The sequence below is a fragment of the Hyperolius riggenbachi genome, chromosome 3 (assembly GCF_040937935.1).
Source record: "Hyperolius riggenbachi isolate aHypRig1 chromosome 3, aHypRig1.pri, whole genome shotgun sequence".
In the NCBI taxonomy this organism is placed as follows: Eukaryota; Metazoa; Chordata; class Amphibia; order Anura; family Hyperoliidae; genus Hyperolius; species Hyperolius riggenbachi.
Genome location: NC_090648.1, coordinates 40571541 through 40596344, shown reverse-complemented (window position 1 = coordinate 40596344; position 24804 = coordinate 40571541). Strand labels below are relative to the sequence as shown.

Sequence of the window (24804 nt, the reverse complement as noted above, 5' to 3'; positions counted from 1 at the left end):
TCCCGGTCTTCCCTTCTTCAGCGGCGGCTCCTCCGGCGAGTGAGTGAATGGCGGACGAGCGAGTCACGGACAAGGGTGCGAGAATGTGGCAGGCGAGCGAGCAGTGCATGAGAGAGCTAGCGCTGAGTGGGCTTGATTCACTAAAGCGTGATAACTCAAATATCGCACCTTATCAAAGATATCACACGTTATCAAAGTTAACACGCCTTATCAGAGTAGCACAGCGAGCGCTATGAACCCGCAGGGGCTCAGGGCAGGATGAGTGCCATTGCCAATTAGCAGGCAGAAGTTTGTAGCACTCGCTATGTTACTCTGATAAGGCATGTTAACTCTGATAACGTGTGATGTCTTTGATAAGGTGTGATATTTGCGTTATAACGGTTTAGTAAATCAAGCCCAGCGAGCGGTGGGAGAACAGCGGGCAGCACTTCCAGGTCTGCCCGCTGCCGCCATGCCCAGCCATGACGCCGCCTGAATTAAGCGCCTCAGGCTGCGTCATGGCAGATCCGCTCCTCTGTTGAACAGACAATCTGCTTTCTTTGGACTGTGAAGGCTTTGAGCGAGTCAGTGGCTTTCAGCGCATTGACAAGCTGCCTCCTCATAAAACATCTATGCGATACTGGAGTGTTTAGTCTTCATTTTGCTGCACTGCAGATCTCAGGGATTGTTTTTGCCACATGATATGTTGAACGCTGAAGTAACAGGCGTAAAACAGAACAGGGGGGATGGTTTACAATTCCCTCATGTCTCCCTATTACAACCTCCTCAGCAGGGGGGGGGGGGGGGTCGGTGTATAGTATATTATAGTCCAGGTTATGTCTATATCAGTGATGAGTGAAAATAGCAATATTCTTTTTGCGTTATTTTTTTTTTTGCGCAAATAATGTTAAATTCAATTCTTGATCAAAATTTCATTGTGTTATTTTTCCATTTTTTTGCGCTTTTCGCGAATTTCATTTGGAAAAATATTGATTTTTCACAGTAAAAACCTAATGGTAGCCACTAATGATCCAATCTTTTTCATCCAATCTTACCAAATCTATGTAGTATAAGGGTAAATTGAGTGAATATACTGAATGGATACTTCAGGCAGTTACCTTATATTACATAGAAATGGTAAGATTGGATGAAAAAGATTGGATCATTAGTGGCCACCCTAAGTCTTGGTAAAATATTGTTTTTCTGCGTTGTAACACTTTTCACAATTTTTTTGCTGAAAACTCAAAAATGCAAAAATATATTGCCTATTTTTCTTGAAATCGAAAATATCATTTTGTGAAAAGGAAGGTATACACCAATATACAAAATACAGTGACAAAAGTAACATGATAAATAAAATGTATAATGACTTCCAAGACACAAATGGGCCCTTGCAAGCTTAAAGAGACACTGAAGCGAAAATATATACATGATATAGTGAATTGGTTGTGTACTATGAATAATTACTAGAAGATTAGCAGCAAAGAAAATATTCTCATATTTTTATTTTCAGGTATATAGTGTTTTTTCTAACATTACATCACTCTATAATATGTGCAGATTACACAACACTCAGCATTCAAAATGAGTCTTTCAGAGCAGTCTGTGAAGTAATGACCTCTCCTCTGGCAGAGAAAAAGTAAATAGTCCAGGAACAGTTGAGATAATAAAAGTCAGATAACAGCCCTCTCCATGACTAAGTTAGTCGGAGAGCTTAATAGCTTTTTTACATAGAGATAACAACTGGAGTTTCTCAACTCTTCATGTACTGGAAACAATTAGACTGATGTATCTGATCTTAATGTTTTTTTTCTTAGCTGTACTACACATACAAATCATAATATCATCATTTTTTTTTTCGCTTCAGTGTCTCTTTAAATGTAGTGATGTTATTTCCTAGTCTTGCTCATTTTATATTCTGAATGCTGTGTTATTGGCAGGGCCGGGCCGAGGCAAAAGAGGCTTCAGCCTCGGGGCGCAGTGTAGGAGGGGGCACACAACTCACTCAGCTGTCATTCCTAATTGTGTTTGAAGCAGAGAGAAATAAGAAAAGGGGATACATGGCAGTGGCTGCAAGCCAGATAACTAGAGATTAAAAGGACTCCGAGCACCACTCATGGGCATGCTTTTAAGCCAGACGACTTCCAACAAAGTCGTGCTATGACCCCTCTGGAAGAGCCTCTTGCAATGGCCAAGCGTGTCACTTCCTCTTTCTGCTTCATTCAGTGATGCACTTCTCTAACAGAGAAGACAGGGGTGACCCGGAAGTTATAACATAGCCAAGATGGCTGCCGCAATTTTAAATAGAAATTGTACGAAAACTATTTGGTTTAGAATGGCGATTGAAAGAGGCATCAAATTAAAGAGGAGAGCACAACCTACAGAAAGGTATGCATCTTTAAGTACTTTGCAGTACTGGTCGGAGTCTCTTTAAAGGCATGCCCATGAGAGGTGCTCGGAGTCCCTTTAAAGAGTCTGAAGCGAGAATAAATCTCGCTTCAGACCTCATAGATAGCAGGGGCATGTGTGCCCCTGCTAAACCGCCGCTATTCCGCGGCTTAACGGAGGTCCCTGATCCCCCAAATCCCCTCGGTGAAGCCGGGGAGCGCTTCCGCATTGGGGCAGTGCTAACGGCTGCAGCCCTGCCCCACGCGCGTCTGTCAGCGCTTATCTCCGCCTCTCCTACGCCCCTCTCAGTCTTCCTTCACGGCGATGCGCCGCTGATAGACACGACTGGAGGCAGGGCTGCAGCCGTTAGCCCTGCCTCCAGGAACGACCAATTCCACAACTAACGTTTGTGGGGGTGGGTTTGGGGGTAAAGGGACCCCGTTTAGCGGCGAGATAGCGGCGTTTTAGCAGGGGCACACATGCCCCTGCTAACTATGAGCTCTGAAGCGAGATTTATTCTCGCTTCAGAGTCTCTTTAAGGTGCTGGGGGCTCTGGGGTGCCTCTTAGTGTAATAGCAATCAGTGTGTGACGGCTGGGGTGGGAGGGATGGAGGGGCGCACTTTGGTGTCTCAGCCTTGGGTGCTGGAGGACCTTATCTCAGCTCTGGTTATTGGTGTTGTGTTGATGTTATTTCCTAGTCTTGCTCATTCTATATTCTGATTGCTGTGCTATTGGTGTTGTGTGGTCCGCAGGTCTCCGGGGGTCCCTGGAACGGCTGCAGCTCGATTATGTCGATATTGTCTTTGCGAATCGAATGGACCCGAACAGCCCGATGGAAGGTGAATCAATCCCGCTATGTGTGCCTTTCATGACTTTCAGCACCGCTGTCTCTCTGTGACTGGGAGGGCGAGAATCCTCACTGATATAGATTTACCAGTAAATGGCTGGATGTGTTATTATTAGAGGCGCAGTAAAGAGATTCCTGCTCTTTGTTGGCCTCTGAGGAGCAGATAGTAAACTGGACGTCTACATCCGACATTCAGTCATAACAGAATGATGTGTTTTGTTATTATTTACTTTTTAATTATTATTATTTGGTATTTATAAAGGACCAACATCCTCTGCAGCGCTGTACAGAGTATATTATCTTGTCAAGTAACTGTCCCTCAGAGGGGCTCACAGTCTAATCCCTACCATAGTCATACTGTATGTACTGTATGTATCATCATAGCTCCCAACTGTCCCTCTTTCCTCCTCATTTGTCCCTCTTTCAGGACTTTGTCCCTTTTTCTGTGTAAATATATGTATATCTACTAGAAAATGTGTTTGATTGACTCAAAACTTTATTCCCATCCTTTAAATTGATATGAAAAAGGGGGAAGGTTGCGCATCCCTAAAAACATGCTGCAATTGACTGGTTAATCGCTCAGGCATGCACCACCTCTATTAGGCTGAAAATGCATGCCCTGCGTCCAAAACAAATGCTACATTTATTATACTATGGAGGAACTTTGGCTTCCACTATAGTTTGCATGCAAAGTATAATATACTGGACACTGGCAGACCTCTGGGCAAGTGGCCTAACCTAAATTAAAAACAACAAATGTATAACCTTGGGAGCAGCTAAGCAAAAATGTGTAACTTACATTTTAATGGACAGCGAGGAGAGGGCCAGCGCATACCACAAAGGCTGCATCCGAAATGATCAACAGCTTACACGTGCAGCTTCTCTAATAAGCTATCTGCACACTTCGCATTCAACTCAGATGCAAATCATATGCATAACTACTATTACTTACCATGCAAACGGGAAACTCAGGAATAACCTGGTAGTTACATACTAGCAAAATTATGAAAAAGGGGAAGGAGGTTACGTATCCTTAAAAACATGCTGCAATTGACTAGTTAATCACTCAGGCAGGCTTTAAATTGATATACTACTAATTTTAAAATGTAAATATGAAGAAAAATGAACCAGGATAGAAAGGACCAGTGTGGTTTGAATTATAAAACAACATATTTTTCTTATGAAATGTTTATGAATGCGTGACTAGGGGTGTGATCAGGGGTGTGTCTTAAAGAGAACCCGAGGCGGGGTTCTCACAATGAAATCCCCATACAGAGGCTGGCTCTGCCTATAGAGCCCAGCCTCTGTTGCTAAACAGATCCACCCTAAATCTCCCCTCTGCTCAGCCAGACCCCATAAGTGACAGCCGCGCTATGCGGCTGTGTTTACCTTTGTAACATCAGTCTCTGCTCTCCCCCACCTCCTGCAGAGCTCCATCCCCGCCCGCGTACCTTCCCTCCAATCAGCGGGGAGGGAAGGGACGCAGGCGGCACCGGAGCAATGCAGGAGGCGGGGAGAGCGGAGACTGACGTTCTAAAGGTAAACACAGCCGCTGCTGACACGCTGCGTGTCGGCAGCGCGGCTGTCATTTATGGGGTATTGCCGAGCGCAGGGGGATTTCAGGGGGATCTGATTAGCAACAGAGTCTGGGCTCTATAGACAGACCCAACCTCTGTATTGTGATTTCATTGTGAGAACCCCACCTCGGGTTCTCTTTAAGTGTCCCTCTTTCTCATCTCAAAACGTTGGAAGGTATGTATCATGTAGTGTATATATCGCAGTCTAGGGCCAATTTGTCTTTGGGGGAAGCCAATTAACTTATCTGTATGTTTTTCGGGAAGAAACCAGAGTGCCTGGAGGAAACCCACGCAGACACGGGGAGAACATACAAACTCCGTGCAGATAGTGCCCTGGCTGGGAATAAACCAGAAACATTGCAAGGCGAGAGCGCTAACCACTAAGCCACTGTGCTGGCCTGCATGTTGAGGGTTGTGGGGGGTGAACTCCCTACTACGTATCTGGGCCACGTTTTGGGGAGACTGAGGGCTGAACCTTAACGGGATGTTTTATTTGTGCTCAGAAAGACACAGTGCTTGTAACAATGGGGTTCACACTCAAAACTTAAGGTAGCCATAGCTCTATAGACGAGCCAAGAGCATGCCTGATCGACAATTCAACCAATTTCAGGCGAAAATTAGTCGCATGTATCGATTGAAATCTCAGGCTGACATAATCGATCAGGTGCACGGAGGTAACAGCGTGCGATAAACAATCACGAATGCTACGGAAACCCTCCCCCAATGTTTTATGTCCCCCCTGGTGCCCGTGCAGTTATACTTTACCCAGGGGCAAACCCAGGATTTTCAAGGGCGGGATTCCTGAAAGGTTTTCTTCAGCCATGCACAATACAGTATAATAGTATGGTAGGCCATCATGCTGGGTACACATAAATGCAATTATGTCCGACTGACAGGATCTGACAATTATTTCCTAAATTTCCAATCTGCCTCCAATCAACAATGGGATCGATCAAGAACAGTTTGAATACAGATAATAATGAGGACAGCCGACATTAGTAATGAAGGGGAAAGTGAAGCATTCATACAGCAGGGCACAGGGCTGTGCTCATACCTGGCTGTTAAGTTCCCCAGAGCTGCTCCATGCTCTGTACACACACTGCTGCTCCATGTTCTGTACACACACTGCTGCTCCATCCAAAGTCAACTGTAGCAGGGAAAGAAAGGGGGCAGTGCTGTGAGCTGCAGGATGCCTGCAGATATTCTGGTGTCTTAATGTTTGCCTGTACCAGCCCTGGTCTAAAGAGGGATTCTGGGCAGCTGGAATCCCCCCATGCGTTTGCCTATGCTTTACCTGTCCCCCATTTGCGTGTGTCCAGTCCCATGTGACTACTGGCATATAGCAAGTGGGGTGCCCATCTGACATGACACACACACCCACCCCACATGCTATAACGCCGGCAAACACGTGGGGACGCAAACATAAGGATGGCGTTGCGGTCGGCGGCAGATCAAGTATAACTGCATGGGGCTCCGAGGGGGAAATAAAACGTTGGGGGACAGCGCCCGGGGGTGGTGTGGCAGCGTCGCAAGGCTGGTTCCAGCAAGATTTCATGCTGAAATCGATCGGTAATCGGCCGACGGCTAATGGTGGCTAACAGATCTCTCTCCAATCAAATTCGATCAGAGATATCTGTCTCTTGGTCAGTTGACTGCCAAAATCACTTGATGTGTAGGTACCTTTACAGTGCTACATGCACTTCCCTGTTCTGCATTATGACCGGGGCAGCACGGTGGCGTAGTGGTTAGCGCTCTCGCCTTGCAGCGCTGGGTCCCCGGTTCGTAATCCCAGCCAGGTCAACATCTGCAAGGAGTTTGTATGTTCTCCCCGTGTCTGTGTGGGTTTCCTCTAGGCACTCTGGTTTTCTCACACATCCCAAAAACATACAAATATGTTAATTGGCTTCCCCCTAAAATTGGCCCTAGACTGCGATACATACACTACATGATTCAGACATGTGACTATAGTAGGAATTAGATTGTGATCCCCTCTGAGGGACAGTTAGTGACAAGACTATATATTCTCTGTACAGCCCCCAAAAAAGTCTCTCTGCAACTTAACGTCTAGGCCTTAGGCCAGTGATGGCTAACCTTGGCACTCCAGCTGTGACAAAACTACAAATCCCATCATGCCTCTGCCTCCCCGAGTCATGCTTAGAGCTTTCAGAGTATTGCAATGCCTCTTGCCTCATGGGACTTGTAGTTACACCACAGCTGGAGTGCCAAGGTTAGCCATCACTGCCTTAGGCTAACAGTGGGCTGTGACTGACCTTCCATGCTGTAAATGAACCAAAGAACAAGCATGACGCTTTTCCGCATACAGAACTTGCGTAAGCTGGAATTTCTCTGTATCTTTTTCTCAAGGCATCATTATTGGTATAGCTGAAAATCCAACATTGCTGCCTGCTGGGATCCAAGGATTCATCAGAGGAATGCCTGTGGTCTAATGGGGGAGCAGGGAATGGGGGGCGGGGATATTGTTTAGGCAGGGGGCCAAATATAATCAGCAAAATATCGCTGCCTATTTGTCCATCAAATAAAGGTTCTCTTTAACAAGACTGCTTACAAGCATGCAAGTGATCTTTTAGTCAATCAAGGGTTAAGAAGTTAGCGCTAACGAGCACACGTGAGCCTGCGGAGATGCTCGTTACCGTCGGCTCGCCAATGTAGAGAGGAAATAGAGGCGTTCTGTCACTCTGCATCGCATGAGCAGGATGAAAAGTCACAGCGGGGCCAGTTATTTGTGCAGCAGCTCCTTGTTATGTGTGACCCCCATATAGGATTACATCTGTGACCTCCACCTTGCAAGAGGTACCTTGTTATCCACAGTCTGTGGGAGGACGCCTGCGGGGGAAGCCATGTCTTCTCTTATCAGTGCCAGAGATAGGCCAGTCTAGAATTAAAGTGGGATTGTCAGACACAAAATTAAATTCCATTTACCCACTACTGTGTTTGTTATGCAGTCTATAACCTTACCATGCATTGCAAGCATTCCAATATAATCATAAATGTGTCTGCTGTCAGCCTGGCTGTATTCTGGTACATTGCCCGGGAGAGGGAAGCTTGTTGTCTCCCCTCCCACCTTCCTGCTCCTCACTGATTGGCTGAGGGCAGTTCAGTGTGACATGAGGCTGATAAGGGAAATACACCTCACCCCTCTGCAGAAGCTGCTGAAATACAGTCTATGCTGTGCTTACATTTCTTCACAAAGCATGCTAGATATCACAGTAAGAGGAAAAAAGAGTAAGAGAGGAAATGACATCAGGATTGGCTTCAGTCTGAGGCAGTAAAGATGGAACATGCCTGGAACAGTTTTCTATTTGTCTACTATATAAAATGCACTGAAATCAAAATATGGACAGTACAATACATATGTTGTGTAAGCAGAACAAGTATTTTTTTCCTGGGATAGTATGGCTGTCCTTGCTGCTTTAAAAGGGACCTCCACTCATCCACATACCACGGGGCCTGTTTATAAAAGTGACAGTCAGCTGCTTTTGGAGCTCTGGGGCCGGATGCAGTAATCTTTGGCAAAGTTGCTGTGCGCAGGTAGTGCAGAACAAATTTACCATCACTAGCACAAGGGGAGCACCGCTCATTAACTAATTAGCGCCAGGTTACCCAGTTAACACACACAGGGCCGGTTTAAGCAACAATGGGGCCCCAGGGCAAAATAAACCTGGGGGGCCCCCGCAACATATACCCCGGAACAAAAATCGGCATTAGGGGACCTTTTTTGCAGCTGGTATAGTCAGGGTGTGTCCCAATCGGTCGGAGCTCCACATTCTGGCTATCCCAGCCTGCATGGGGGACAAGGGGTTAAAAAGTTTCAGGAGGGGAGACCCCACATAATTTTTTTTTAAAAAAAAATTCCCACACTCTAAACATAACAAAAAAATTGGGAAAATAGGAAAAAATGGCAGGGATCTTCATACAGCCATATTGCGGCTGTATAGCAATTCCTGGCCAAAGCGCTGCGGCTGCGTATGGACCCCCTGGAAACCCCGTCAGGAAATTTATTGCGCTTTCGTTTGATGCATGTAAAATTACACTACCGTTAGGTTTGCTACTAAAAGTGACATTTACCGCATTTAAAAGAATACTTTTTTCCTTCGAAACTTTAAAATCGATTTTCTCAAAAACTATAAGGTCTTTTTGAAAAATTGTTTTTTTCCCTCTTATTCCTAATGATCTCCTTAACATATCCTGCAAATTTAGGGTTTCTAGCATTTAAAGGGAAGGTTCAGGGACTAGCTAAAAAAAATAAAAATCCATTTCCACTTACCTGGGGCTTCCTCCAGCCCGTGGCAGGCAGGAGGTGCCCTCGGCGCCGCTCCGCAGGCTCCCGGTGGTCTCCGGTGGCCGACCCGACCTGGCCAGGCCGGCGGCCAGGTCGGGCCTCTTCTGCGCTCCATGGTGCGTTCCACGCCGGCGCGCTGACGTCATCGGACGTCCTCCGGGTTGTACTGCGCAGGCTCAGAACTACTGAGCCTGCGCAGTACAGCCCGGAGGACGTCCGATGACGTCAGCGCGCCGGCGTGGAACGCACCATGGAGCGCAGAAGAGGCCCGACCTGGCCGCCGGCCTGGCCAGGTCGGGCCGGCCACCGGAGACCACCGGGAGCCTGCGGAGCGGCGCCGAGGGCACCTCCTGCCTGCCACGGGCTGGAGGAAGCCCCAGGTAAGTGGAAATGGATTTTTATTTTTTTTAGCTAGTCCCTGAACCTTCCCTTTAAGGTGGATTTGCTATTAACCACTAAAGTCGGACGGTTTTTAAATGTGTATTTTTTTTTCTTAGAAACTTTAAAATCGATTTTCTCAAAAACTATAAGGCCGATTTGAAAAAAATTTTTTTCCTCTTGTAGCTACTGGGGGCCCCTACAAGCTCTGGGGCCCTGGGGCAGCTGCCTCCTTTGCCTCTATGGTAGCGCCAACCCTGAACACACACATTGCTATGCGAACATTTGGCATAGCGTCAGCTCTCTTCCTCTCCCCTCTGAACTCAGGTGGTGGGTGGGGCAATCAAGTCTGACCATGTGACACTCAACATAGGAAGAACAATAGTTGCCAGACTACATTTTCCTGCATGGAAGTAAAAAAATGTTCTCTATGGGCTGGTGCACACCAAAAACCGCAAGCAGATCCGCAAAACGCTAGCAGATTTTGAAACGCTTTTTTTTATTTTTCTATGGCGTTTTGCTAGCGTTTTGCGGATTGCTGCTGCGGTTTTCAGTATAGTAGATTTCATATATTGTTACAGTAAAGCTGTTACTGAACAGCTTCTGTAACAAGAACGCCTGCAAAACCGCTCTGAACAGGCGTTTTTCAGAGCGGTTTGCGTTTTTCCTATACTTAACATTGGGGCAGAAACGCATCCGAAATCCAAAAAATGCCTCACCCAGGCATTTTTCGTTTCTGCAAAACGCCTGCCGCTCTGGTGTGCACCACCCCATTGAGATACATTGACCAAGCAGATCCGCAGCCGCAAGCGGATCTGAAAATGCGGAAAAAGCCGCTCGGTGTGCACCAGCCCTCAGGGCTGGTGCACACCAAAACCCGCTAGCAGATCCGCAAAACGCTAGCAGATTTTTAAACGCTTTTTTTTATTTTTATGAGGCGTTTTGCTAGCGTTTTGCGGATTGCTGCTGCGGTTTTCAGTATAGTAGATTTCATATATTGTTACAGTAAAGCTGTTACTGGACAGCTTCTGTAACAAAAACGCCTGCAAAACCGCTCTGAAGTGCCGTTTTTCAGAGCGGTTTGCGTTTTTCCTATACTTAACATTGAGGCAGAAACGCATCCGCAATCCAAAAAATGCCTCACCCAGGCATTTTTCGTTTCTGCAAAACGCCTGCCGCTCTGGTGTGCACCACCCCATTGAGATACATTGACCAAGCAGATCCGCAGCCGCAAGCGGATCTGAAAACGCCCAAAAAGCCGCTCGGTGTGCACCAGCCCATAGTGAAGATGCAGATTTGTGCTACTGAGGTAGTTGGTGGTGAGCGGTTACAAGACCGCAGTCTTCTTACAGGGAACCAATCAGGCTCTAGAAGTCTTATTTTTCTATGAATAGGTACACAGCTGCAGGCAAACACAGCTACATTCCTGGGTTTTGATCCTGGAATGCCCACATTAAAGGACAACTGAAGTAAGTAGAAAATGGAGGCTGACATATTTATTTCCTGTTAATTAATACCAGTTGCCTGGCTGCCCTGCTGATCTATTTGGCTGCAGTAGTGTCTGAACAACACCAGAAACAAGCATGCAGCTAATCATGTCAAATCTGACAATAATGTCAGAAACTTGTGATCTGCTGCATGCTTGTTCAGGGACTGTGGCTTAAAGTATTAGAGGAAAAGGAACTAGTGTTGCTTAATAGGAAATGTCAGCCTCCGTATCCCTCTCACTTCAGTTGTCCTTTAAAATAGTGATGCATATAATTGACATTAATTGTCTTGATTGCTCAGAGAATTTGACTTTTTACAATTCTGTTTAGTTGGTCTCCAAAGGAAACGTATAGCAGAACACAAACGCCACCCTCCTGACTGCCTTCTAAAATAAATGCAATTTGCGTGGACGTTCTTTTGGCTTCCGTCGGACTCTGGAGTGTTTCCAGACTTGAAATGAGAAAACATTGGCTTGATTATTTAGAGCTTTTTTTCTGTTAGATTACAGCTTCCTGATCCAGGTCTGCTCATTGTGCAGCCCCAGGAGTATTATGAGGGGTTGTCAGATGTCTCCCCACCCCGAGGTTTATCTTTTATTAGCTACGGCCCATGTCTCTGCAGGAGTACATTTATAAATGCAGGGCAGCTGCTCAGGAGAGAGGTTTATCTTTTATTAGCTACGGCCCATGTCTCTGCAGGGGTACATTTATAAATGCAGGGTGGCTGCGGACCAAGAGAGATGATTGACTTTGACATGTGGCCACTTATCTCTGCCGCCCTTCTGCTTTTTTCACCCAAGGCCATGGCCTTTGTGGCCTTCCCAGAAATCTGGCCCTGCTTTTTATAATTAGGCAACCCTCTAGTATACAACATTGCTTCCAGAGAAAAAGCACATTTTTAATATCAATAAGCAGTGTGCCAGAGGCGTAGCTATGGGTGGGCAAATGGGGACATATGTCCCTGGGCACAGCACTGTGAGGGCGCTCAGCCTGGCCTCCGCACCCCAACGTGTCTGAGAGGTGGCTTGCTGGTTGCCCAAAGTGCCCCTGCTTCTCTCCCTCCCTCTGCAGAAGAGAGAAGAATTGTTAACAGCAGTAGAAAAAGTAGGGCACAGCTGCCTATCTAAAGTAGGACACAGCTGCCTATCTATAGGGGGGCACAGCTGCCTATCTAAAGGTGGGCACAGCTGCTTATCTATAGGGGGGTACACCTGGCTATCTAAAGGGGGGCACAGCTGCCTATCTATAGGGGGGCACAGCTGCCTATCTATAGGGGGGCACAGCTGCTTATCTAAAGGGGGGTACAGCTGCTTATCTATAGGGGGGCACACCTGGCTATCTAAAGGGGGGCACCACTGCTTATCTATAGGGGGGCACAGCTGCTTATCTATAGGGGGGCACAGCTGCTTATCTAAAGGGGGGTACAGCTGCTTATCTATAGGGGGGCACACCTGGCTATCTAAATAGAGGAAGAGGGGCACATATGGCTATCAATAGGGGGGCACATTTGGCTATTTAAAGGGGGCACATCTGGCTATCTAAACAGGGTGGGGAAGGGGGCACATCATCTGAATGTTGGAAGGGGGCACATTTAGCTATCTAAATGGGGGGAAGAGGGGAACATATCGCTATCTATGGGGGGGGGGCACATCGGGCTAAACAGCATTTTTACATTTGACTCCACCCACGACCACATTCTGATGTGTGGCCACGACCATTTTGTCCTGAGGGTGGGGTGGGGGGGGGGGAGGGTGCAAAAACTGTCTTTGTTCCCGTGCGCTGAAAACCTTAGCTATGCCTCTGCAGTGCAAAGTTTTAAGTGATGAGTAATAAAAGCAGAGGGGTGAACAGAATATCTATTTAACGGGTCAAATGCTTTTCAGACGCTCCACTTCAGCTTTCTTCCCCTCCTCTCTGAATTTAGCTGTTGGGCGGGGCAATCAGGTCTGACCATGTGACATCCAAAATAAGTGCACACTGCCTGCTGGGTGCCCTCTTTTGCATTGTGGGAAATAACAGCTTTTTTCCAGCTGTCAAGCCAGCAGTATCTCCCTCTGTGCATAGAACTCTCAGTAACGAACATTCCGTACAGATCACCTGGCAGAACTAAAGATGTCACCACCAGAGATAAATGTCAGAATGTAAATCAGGGAGAGGAAAGATTTTACAATGAGCAAACACTGACTAAATAATCTATAAATGAAAATTGTAAACAATAAGCAATTTTATTCATTGTGTTATTTTCACTAGAGTTCCTCTTTAAAGGGAACCTAAACTGAGAGGGATACGGAGGTTTCCTTTTAAACAATACCGGTTGCCTGGCAGCCCTGCTGATCTCTTTGGCTGCAGTAGTGACTGAATCACACACCGGAAACAAGCATGCAGCTAATCCAGTCTGACTTCAGTCAGAGCACCTGATCTGCATGCTTGTTCATTGTCTGTGGCTGAAAGTATTAGAGACACAGGATCAGCAGGAGAGTCAGGCAACTGGTATTATTTTATTTAAATATCCTTCTCAGTTTCGGTTCCCTTTACACCTGGGATAGGCTCTAGCGATGTCATTCACGCTGCATACTTAGCTTGAGCGCCTCTTTAATATTTCCCACATAGTCTACTTACTCACATATGGCCGATTCCTCTGTACATAAGGAATAGGCACTCGGCAATCTGTCACTTGTTAAATCCCCAGCCTCCCCTTAGCATCAGTAACCCCTCCCTGTCCAATCAGCTTGGCCCCATCTCCCCGTGGTATCTCCGCATCCCCAACCTCATTATTTCCCTTTCGTCTTCCATCATCTCCCGTTCCGCTGTCACCTTCCTTCCCCCCTCCCGCCCCGAACCTGGCAATGATGCTGACCTCAGCACATTATAGCCCCCACCTCCTTCACAGCTCCCGCTACAGATGGACAGAAGAATGGAGGCCTAAAAATAGGAAATGCTATATTTATCTGAATATATCTGCAAGTATAAGAGAGTTCCAGAAGGGGCTGGCAGGCAGGCAGGAAGCCGGCATACAATTACTTTCTATAAATCAACGTATAAGCTTGTGAAACTGACAGCCATCTCCTCGTCTAGCCGGGCTATTAGATTAACCTACATACTGCGCATCTGTGAATAATACGCTCTATGATAGATCAGCGTGTTCTCTCCTGCCGTACGCGCTGAATGGGGGATCAGCAGGTCCTGTGCCGTACAGCGAGACGAGAGCACACTGCCAATAGTAATATATGTCAGCTATAGATATTCATCTTCAAGATGTCACCACCGGTGTGTGTAGTACAAGTTCTTATGCACGCCTAGATTATAATGTATGTCTATAGCGCCAATACCCTCTGCAGCACTTTGCAGAGTACAGAGTCATGTCACTGACTGTCCTCAGAGTAGCTCACACTCTAATCCTACCATAGTCATAGTCTATTACCCTACCATATTATTATTATTATTATTATGTATTTATATAGTAAATACTTCTAAAGAACTTTGAGTACATAGTCATGTCACGGACTGTCCTCAGAGGGGCATACACTCTAATACCTACCATAGTCATAGTCTTATGTCCTACCATATTTTTATGTATTTATATAGCACTGACATCTTCTGCTGCGTTTTATTGAGTACATAGTTATGTCACTGACTCGGAGGAGCTCACAATCTAATCCTACCATAGTCATGGTCTAATATTCTACCATATTATTATTATTGTGTATTTATATAGAAGTGACATCTTCTGCAGCACTTTACAGAGTACATAGTCATGTCACTGACTGTCCTCAGAGGAGCTTACAATATACAGTGGTGTGAAAAACTATTTGCCCCCTTCCTGATTTCTTATTCTTTTGCATGTTTGTCACACTTAAATGTTTCTGCTCATCAAAAAACGTTAACCATTAGTTAAAGACAACATAATTGAACACAAAATGCAGTTTTAAATGCAGTTTTAAATGATGGTTTTTATTATTTAGTGAGAAAAAAAACTAAAAACCTACATGGCCCTGTGTGAAAAAGAAATTGCTCCCTGAACCTAATAACTGGTTGGGCCACCCTTAGCAGCAATAACTGCAATCAAGCGTTTGCGATAACTTGCAACAAGTCTTTTACAGCGCTCTGGAGGAATTTTGGCCCACTCATCTTTGCAGAATTGTTGTAATTCAGCTTTATTTGAGGGTTTTCTAGCATGAACTGCCTTTTTAAGGTCATGCCACAACATCTCAATAGGATTCAGGTCAGGGCTTTGACTAGGCCACTCCAAAGTCTTCATTTTGTTTTTCTTCAGCCATTCAGAGGTGGATTTGCTGGTGTCTTTTGGGTCATTGTCCTGCTGCAGCACCCAAGATCGCTTCAGCTTGAGTTGACGAACAGATGGCCGGACATTCTCCTTCAGGATTTTTTGGTAGACAGTAGAATTCATGGTTCCATCTATCACAGCAAGCCTTCCAGGTCCTGAAGCAGCAAAACAACCCCAGACCATCACACTACCACCACCATATTTTACTGTTGGTATGATGTTCTTTTGCTGAAATGCTGTGTTACTTCTACGACAGATTTAACAGGACACGCACCTTCCAAAAAGTTCAACTTTTGTCTCGGCGGTCCACACGGTATTTTCCCACAAGTCTTGGCAATCATTGAGATGTTTTGTTAGCAAAATTGAGACAAGCCTTAATGTTCTTTTTGCTTAAAAGTGGTTTGCGCCTTGGATATCTGCCATGCAGGCCGTTTTCGCCCAGTCTCTTTCTTATGGTGGAGTTGTGAACACTGACCTTAATTGAGGCAAGTGAGGCCTGCAGTTCTTTAGATGTTGTCCTGGGGTCTTTTGTGGCCTCTCGGATGAGTTTTCTCTGCGCTCTTGGGGTAATTTTGGCCAGCCACTCCTGGGAAGGTTTATCACTGTTCCATTTTTTTGCCATTTGTGGATAATGGCTCTCACTGCGGTTCGCTGGAGTCCCAAAGCTTTAGAAATGGCTTTATAACCTTTACCAGACTGATAGATCTCAGTTACAGTACTTTTGTTCTCATTTGTTCCTGAATTTCTTTGGATCTTGGCATGATGTCTAGCTTTTGAGGTGCTTTTGGTCTACTTCTCTGTGTCAGATAGCTCCTATTTAAGTGATTTCTCGATTGAAACAGGTGTGGCAGTAATCAGGCCTGGGGGTGAGTACAGAAATTGAACTCAGGTGTGATAAACCACAGTTAAGTTATTTTTTAACAAGGGGGGGCAATCACTTTTTCACACAGGGCCATGTAGGTTTTAAGTTTTTTTTCCTCACTAAATAATAAAAACCATCATTTAAAACTGCATTTTGTGTTCAATTATGTCATCTTTGACTAATAGTTAACGGTTTTTGATGAGCAGAAACATTTAAGTGTGACAAACATGCAAAAGAATAAGAAATCAGGAAGGGGGCAAATAGTTTTTCACACCACTGTAATCCCTACCATAGTCATAGTCTACTGTCCTACCATATTATTATTATTATTATTATGTATTTATATAGAGCTGACAACTTCTGCAGCACTTTACAGAGTATATAGTCATGTCACTGACGGTCCTCGGAGGAGCTCACAATCGAATCCCTACCATAGTCATGGTCTAATATTCTACCATATTATTATTATTGTGTATTTATATAGCACCGACATCTTCTGCAGCACTTAACAAAGTACATAGTCATGTCACTGACTGTCCTCAGAGGAGCTCACAATCTAATCCTACCATAGTCATAGTCTAATGCCCTATATCATCTGTATTATGTATTTATATACAGTTACAGCTACTGCTGTGTAGAAGGATCACAGTATACATGTAAAGGTGAATCATATCTAAACAGAGTTGTACACTGAATATGTGAATATTATATCTTATTGCCGTTTGCTTTATTTGCAGAGATTGTCAGAGCAATGACGTTTGTGATTAATCAAGGCATGGCCATGTACTGGGGGACGTCCCGCTGGAATGCCATGGAGATCATGGTAGGTTGTGCTTCTCATCAGCAGTATTGTGTACAGATTTCCTCTCAGATCCCCGCTGCGGGATTCTCATAGTTCAGGTTTATAGGAAGAGGAGAAGAGGTGGCAGCCATGATGGACGAGCTGCTGTTTTCCTTTAGTCATGTGACCAAACAGCAGCACCTCAGTGCTTCTGGCTGCAAGGGATCATGGGAAATAAGGCAAAGATAGACCCATATTTGCATCCTTCTGAAGGATTGACAATGGTGACTAATGAGCCATTCACCAATAAGGAGATTTCTAGGAAGAATACAGAGAATGGGAAATTGTAGCTCTCATCTTAAAGGGGAACTTCAGCCTATTAGTTATGTTAATTGAAATAGATAGGTAATATAATCTCTTACCCACCCTGTTTTAAAAGAACAGGCAAATGTTTGATTTCATGAGCGCAGCAATCTTTTTGGTTGAAAGAAGGTGACAGGGAGCATGAGACACAGTTCCAACTGTCCTGTGTCCTGATCACCCCTCCCAGTTGCTAGGCAACGAGAACAACATCATAGGAAATCCCATCATGCTTTGCACAGCATCAGTGGAAAAATGTCTGGGCAGTTTTCTTTGATGGGGCGGAGCTTAGCTTCTGTGCAGCCAAAAATGAGGCTTGGGTAAGAAAAACAAAGTTCTGATGCTGTGAAACTGTTAGGCTGCTTTCACAGTTAGACGTTACAGGCGCACATTAGAGCAGCCTGTAATGCAGCCCACCGCACAGTAATGAAAAATCAATGGGCTGTTCACAGTGCCCACGTTGCGTTACATTGTAACGCTAGACGTCAAGGCAAAGTACTGCATGCTGTGCGTTATACGCGGCTAAGCCGCGTTAGAATGCTTGCACCTGCTCAGTAATGTTGGGGAGGAGGGGAGAGCGGCCAGGCACATGGCTAATTAATATTCACTGTACTTTGTGATGTGCAGTGTTTACTTCCTGGAGCGGCCGCTTAGTGCGGCGATTGGCTGGCCGGACCACGTGATGCCGCATGCGACACAAAGTACGCATCACGGACGTCAGAGTGAGCTGCACAACGCGGCTCACTCTGGCGTCCACATCCAACACCACCAGGTGTTGCGTTAGGGGCACGTTATGCGACCTTAACGTCCCCTAAAACGCAACGTCTTGGTGTGAAAGTAGCCTTAAAGAAACACCAAGCTTTTTCAGTGCTGCTGAGTAGATTTTGTCTGGAGGTTCACTTTAATGTTTACTTGACAACCTTCTCTGTCGCTATTTGCCTAATAGAGCTTGGTGCTACATAGAGGCAAGTACCCATACATCTAGGGATTTTGGCCACTGATCAACCAATAGACAGATCTCTCTGTGATTAAATCTGATAGGAGAGAGATCTATTGGCCGTCATAAACTGCATGCCAATTCCCGACCGATTTGAGCATGAAATCTTTCGGCAATTGGCTTTGTGACGCCATCTCATGGCCTCGTCGCCCCCGGCCGCTGTTCCCCCAGCATACATGTTATTATGCAATTTTTTATTTTTTTTTTGCTACACGCCATAGCCATCTATGTATGAATTGTGATTATTAAAGGGGTTCTGTGGATATATTTAAAAAACAAAAACTGACACTTCCCTGGGGCTTCTACCAGCCCCCTGCAGCTGTCCTGTCCTGCGCTGTCCTCTATGATCCCCGCTGCCGGTCACGGTGCAGTTATTTGTCTAACTGGATGAATGCAACTGCGCCTGCGCAGCCGCGCACGTCCTCGCTCACGTATCGGGGAGCTGACTGCGCAGACGCAGTACAAGAAAAGTTCAACACAAGCGTGAGCGAGGACGCATGCAGCCGCTGCGCAGGCACAGTTGCATTCGTCTAGTTAGACAAATAATTGGACCGTGACCAGCGGCGGGGAACGGAGGATCATAGAGGACGGCGCGGGACATTACAGCTGCAGGGGGCCAGTAGAAGCCACAGGGAAGTGTCAGTTTTTGTTTTTTAAATACCATATATCCACAGAACCCCTTTAACTTCTTGAGGACCGCAGTGCTAAACCCCCCTAGTGACCAGGCCATTTTTAGTAAAATAGGCCACTGCAGCTGCAGGGCCGCGCAACACAGCACACAAGTAATTCCCCTTCCCCCATTTTCTCCCCACCAACAGAGCTCTCTGTTGGTGGGGTCTGATCGCTCTCCCTATGTTTATTTTTTTTTTTATTCAAATATTTTTATAATTGGTTTTTTTAATAAAAAACACTGTTGCTGGATAGTGTAATGGTTAAGGGCTCTGCCTCTGACACAGGAGACCTGGGTTCAAATCTTGGCTCTGCCTGTTCAGTAAGCCAGCACCTATTCAGTAGGAGACCTTGGGCCAGTCTCCCTAACACTGCTACTGCCTATAGAGTGCTTCCTTGTGGCTGCAGCTCTGGCGCTTTGAGTCCGCCAGGAGAAAAGAGCGATATAAATGTTCTGTGTTTGTTTTGCTTTAAATATTTTCCCTCCCTTCCCCACAGCCGGCTAATCATGGCGATCGGCTGTCATAGGCTTCTGCCTATGAGAGCCGATCGCTCTCCAGTGTCCCAGGGGGGCAGCCGTGTCACACATGTAAATAGACGGCGAAATAGACGGCGATCGCACCGTCTAACAGTCTCCCGGAGACTGAAGGCGGGGCGGAGCTCCGCCCCCCAAGCAGGAGATGCGCGCGCAGTCTGCACGCGATCTCCTGCATTAGCTGGCCCCAGGACTTTACGCCCATCGGAGGTGCAGGAGGTTAAAGGAAACCTAAACCCTAGGGAAAAAAATGAGTTTCACTTACCTGGGGCTTTAACCAGCCCCCTGCAGCCATCCTGTGCCCTCGTAGTCACTCCTGGATCCTCTGGTCCCCCGTTGGTAGTGAGTTTCGTTTTTGCCGACTCTGAGTCGGCGGGCCGACACACGTATCATTACACGCGTTACTGCGGTAATAGGATGCTATAGCGGGTGTCAACACATATCTTTGTACACATTGACACCCACTATAGCGTCCTGTTACCGCGGGCTGTTTGACATATGCACATTCCTGCACTTCCTCTATCTAATGTGCCATCTTATCTTAAAGGAATCATCAGGGAAAAATAAGGGAAATCAGTTTTACTTACCTGGGGCTTTCTCCAGCCCCTCACAGCCGTCTTTCCCATGCTGACAGCTCCGTTTGCAGACTTCGGCCCGGGGTCACCGCAAGGTGCAGAGGACGACCTCAAGGTTGTCCTTACTGCGCCTGCACAGGCCTATTGCGCCTGGGTAATAGGCAACAACGTGGGCTTGATTGAGAGCGGCGCTTCACGCAGGCACAGTAAGGATGACCCAGAGGTCGTCCTCTGCACCGTGCGGGGACCCCGCGCCGGCACCTGCAAACAGAGCTGTCAGCGTGGGATAGACGGCTGCGAGGGGCTGGAGAAAGCCCCAGGTAAGTAAATCGGATTTCCCTTATTTTCCCCTGATGATTCCTTTAAAGCGGAACAGGGGCAAATCCAGGATTTCCAAGGGGGGGGTTCCTGAAAGTGGTGTGTGGGCGTGGCCAAAATATGGTGTGGGTGGAGCCAAATACTAGCAGTTTCTAGGCTAAATTGCACCCAGGGTGAGGGCGTAAAATGCGCCCCCAACGTGGAGACAGGTATAGGTGCCCGCAGTATAGGTAGCCAGCTATAGGTCCCCCCCAGTATAGGTAGCCCATATAGTTGCCCCCAGTATAGGTTAGATAGGTATATGCCCCCCAGTATAGATTAGATAGGTATATGTCCCCCAGTATAGGTTAGATAGGTATATGCCCCCCAGGATAGGTTAGATAGGTAGGTGCCCCAGTATAGGTTAGATAGGTATATGCCCCCCAGTATAGGTTAGATAGGTATATGCCCCCCAGTATAGGTTTGATAGGGATATGCCCCCCAGTATAGGTTAGATAGGGCTATGCCCCCCAGTATAGGTTAGATAGGTATATGCCCCCCAGTATAGGTTAGATAGGTATATGCCCCCCAGTATAGGTTTGATAGGGATATGCCCCCCAGTATAGGTTTGATAGGGATATGCCCCCCAGTATAGCTTAGATAGGAATATGCCCCCTATAGGTTAGATAGGTATATGCCCCCCAGTATAGGTTAGATAGGTATATGCCCCCCAGTATAGGTTAGATAGGTATATGCCCCCCAGTATAGGTTACATAGGTATATGCCCCCCAGTATAGATTAGATAGGTATATGTCCCCCAGTATAGGTTAGATAGGTATATGCCCCCCAGTATAGATTAGATAGGTATATGCCCCCCAGTATAGGTTAGATAGGTATATTCCCCCCAGTATAGGTTAGATAGGTATATGCCCCCCAGTATAGATTAGATAGGAATATGCCCCCCAGTATAGGTTAGATAGGTATATGCCCCCCAGGATAGATTAGATAGGTATATGCCCCCCAGTATAAGATAGGTGAAGGAAGGTGCCCGCCCCCTGTGTGGGGAGAAGATTGCCTGGGGGAGAAGACAGAATAAAATGATGGAGGCGCCAGCCGCGCTGATAAGGGATGCGGGAACCGGCTTTATTCCTCACTCCCTCCCTCCCTCTGAATGCCCCTCACCTGCGGTGAATGTGTGCCCGGCTCCCCCATGAGTGTGTGCGCAGCGGAGCGGTAGGTCCTCTTACCGCAGATCAGGCGCACCAGCAACTGGAGTCTCATGCTTCCTGTGACGTCATGGTAAACAGGAAGCATGAGACTCCAGTTGCTGGTGCGCCTGATCTGCGGTAAGAGGACCTACCGCTCCGCTGCGCACACACTCATGGGGGAGCCGGGCACACATTCACCGCAGGTGAGGGGCATTCAGAGGGAGGGAGGAATAAAGCTCCCGAATCCCTTATTAGCGCGGCTGGCGCCTCCATCATTTTCTTCTGTCTTCTCTCCCCAGCCGGCCGGGCCATGCGGCAGCCCCACTTCCGGTCCCGGTGCAGGGGGTTGTTCTAGACACTCAGAACAACCCCCTCCGTGCGCCACTGCGGAACTGTTGATATAAACCGGTCCTGCCCGAGTCTCCGTTCCCCGCCGCCACTCCGTCCCGTACCTCGACTTGTAAGTCGATGCCAGCGCAGCCCTGCCAAGCGTATCCTTTTTTTGCGTTCCCCTCTGCAATAGCGGGGAACGTGAAGAAAGGATACGCGTGGCGCAGTGGCCCGGCGGCGAAACTGAAAGTAGCTGGCGGCGGGAGAACGGAGGCTCGTCGAGAAGCGGCGCGGGACAGGATGGCTGCTGGGGACTTGGGGAACCCCCAGGTAAGTGAAACAATGTGTTTATATTCTATCTACAGTTCTGCTTTAAGGTTAAATTTGTTTGGCTCACCATCCTGCTGAATCCACAGAGGACAGGAAGCGAGCTGTACCACAGTGACAATGACATTTGTCCCATGGAGCTGCAGGCACTCTGTCCACCACCCTGCTTCTAGGCTCTGTTTGCGTTCTCTTCTCATCTAGTTGGCTATTATTATTTGCCGCGTTCAATTTTGGGTTTAGACGGCTTTAATTATTTTGGGTTAATGTTCTCCTGTTAGACTCCTCAGATCATTATCTATAACCTTCAGCCCATTAGCCTGTAATGAGAAGCGCTTATTTGGGAATCTGTCACCTGAGTCACAGAAGAATATAATGCAGAATCTTTTGGGTCCAGGCTGAGAGCAAGCGTGTGCAGACAGCGACACCAGCTGGCCAGTACTTGAAACGTGCAGCCTGATTTGCTAAGCATTTTCTGCAGTGGAGATTATTGAGGAACATCAGTAATCCAGCAGTTTTTATTTTATTGAGAAACAAATAGAACTGCAGCGCTCCTCTATAAAATGAAATAGTGTCTCAAGGCTGCAATAAGAAAAGTAAGAAAAACACCCCCAGTCTTAAAGGGGAACTGAAGTAAGAGGTATATAGAGGCTGCCATATTTATTTCCTTTTAATCAATACCAGTTGCCTGGCAGCCCTGCTGGTCTATTATGCTGCAGTAGTATCGGAATAACACCAGAAACAAGCATGCAGCTAGTCTTGTCAGATCTGAAACACCTGATCTGCTGCATGCTTGTTCAGGGGCTACGGCTAATAGTATTAGAGGCAGAGGATCAGCAGTGCTGCCAGGCAACTGGTATTGCTTTAAAGGAAATAAAAATGGCAGCCTCCATATACCTCTCTCTTCAGCTCCCCTTTAATTAGATAAATGATAGATGACCTCCTGTGCACTAAGCCATTTTTGCGGAGGCAGGAAAGTCAGGCTAATCTGAAAAGTGGACGAATTGGGCACCGCCATTCACTCTAATGTTAAATATTGGTGATTGGGTGCACAACTGGACGATTTGGGGACCCGTTAAATAGTGGGAAATGTTTTTGTTTTGAGAATTAGTGGTTTTGTAAAGTATTGTTTTCGACAATTTGTTTTCGACAAATATCATTTTTTTGTAAATTATCGTTTTAACATTTTAAAAATTCGTTCTCAGAATTATAATTTCATAAATTATCATTTTGAAATGTATTATCTTACAAATGTACCACTTTTTGTATTTACTTAATTTGCAGCGGAGAAAGGGGGTCTTAAGGTGGCCACACACCATACAATTTTTTAAATATCTGTTTCCAACTGATTGTAACATTTCAAAAATATGACCAATGTACCACACACCTATGTTCAATTTCTTCCCCAATTATGATAAAAATGATTGGAAACGCTGAGAAAATTGCTAGGGTGTGTTTATTAATAAAATGACAATCTAACATACACCATACAATCTTTAGAAAGATTGAAGAAAAATATCTGGCATTCCGGATCGATAAAAATCGATGAAAACGGGAAATCCGATTGGATTTTTCAGTCGAATGAGAAAAAAGCTTTCGATTTTTTCGGGAGATCCGATCGTTTTTATCGAATTGCCGTAAAATCGGATCATTTTATTGTATCGTGTGTGGCCACATTTAGGCTCAACATGCACCATACAATCTTGGTTGTTCAATCTTACCACTTTGATGTATTATAATAGCTTATCTAATCAATCATTCAAGGTATTTTCAATCTGTTGGCCCTTATACTACATAGATTTGGTAAATCTGTACAACCAAGATTGTATGGTGTGTGTTGAGCTTTAGGGTGAGGCACCATAAGGGAAGTATTAGGGCTAGGCACCCCCAGGAGGGTCTTAGGATTAGGCACCCCCAGGAGGGTCTTAGGATTAGGCACTACCAGGGAGGGGTTCTTAAGGTTAGGCACAACCATGGTGGTATTAGGGTTTGGCACCACCAGGGGAGTTTTAGGCTGCCCATACAGTGCACACAGATGTTGAACCGATTTGAGCATGAAATCGATTCACAACATGTGGAGCTGCCCCCTGCCTCGCCGCCGCAATATCATCACTTGTTCGCCGACGCGAGTCCCCGGGTCCCTGCAGTCTCTCACTTCTTCCAGCATCCTCCTCTGTTCTTCCCTTCACTTTGTGTCCCGTCCTGTGACAAGCGCAAGTTAAAACAGTAGAGGGCGCTCTATTGTTTGAACTTCGCCTTCTCACAGGACGGGACAGGAAGTGAAGAGGAGACGGAGAAGACGCCGGAAGAAGTGTGAGACTGCAGGGACCCGGGACTCGCGCCGGAGGACAGGTGATATTACTGCTACGTCAGTCGTCGCTGTATCAAACGCCGTTAACCATGTGCTCCCGACCCGCCGGCGATCGAGCAAAATTTTCCACCTGGACAGATCGACTGACCCGATCGATTTCGGATGGAAATTGGTCGATTGGTCAACGTCTGCGTTAACGATTTCACAGCAGATTTGATCACAGTGATTTCGACGGGAAATGGATGTAGTGTATGGGTACCTTTAGGGTTAGGCATTGGTAGAGGGAGGGTTCTGTGTGAGAGTAGGGTTAGGT

General features: G+C 46.4%; 1 protein-coding gene across 5 annotated transcripts in view; it reads left to right on the top strand.

Moving 5' to 3' along the window:
• The window catches only part of KCNAB3 (potassium voltage-gated channel subfamily A regulatory beta subunit 3), a 169639-nt gene that overhangs the window by 117068 nt on the left and 27767 nt on the right, over positions 1–24804 (top strand). For all 5 annotated transcript variants that reach the window (XM_068274011.1, XM_068274012.1, XM_068274015.1 and 2 more), the window contains exons 8-9: positions 3121–3207; positions 16842–16927. In XM_068274011.1, the coding sequence (XP_068130112.1) occupies positions 3121–3207; positions 16842–16927 (173 nt within the window). The remainder of the gene's footprint in view (positions 1–3120; positions 3208–16841; positions 16928–24804) is intronic.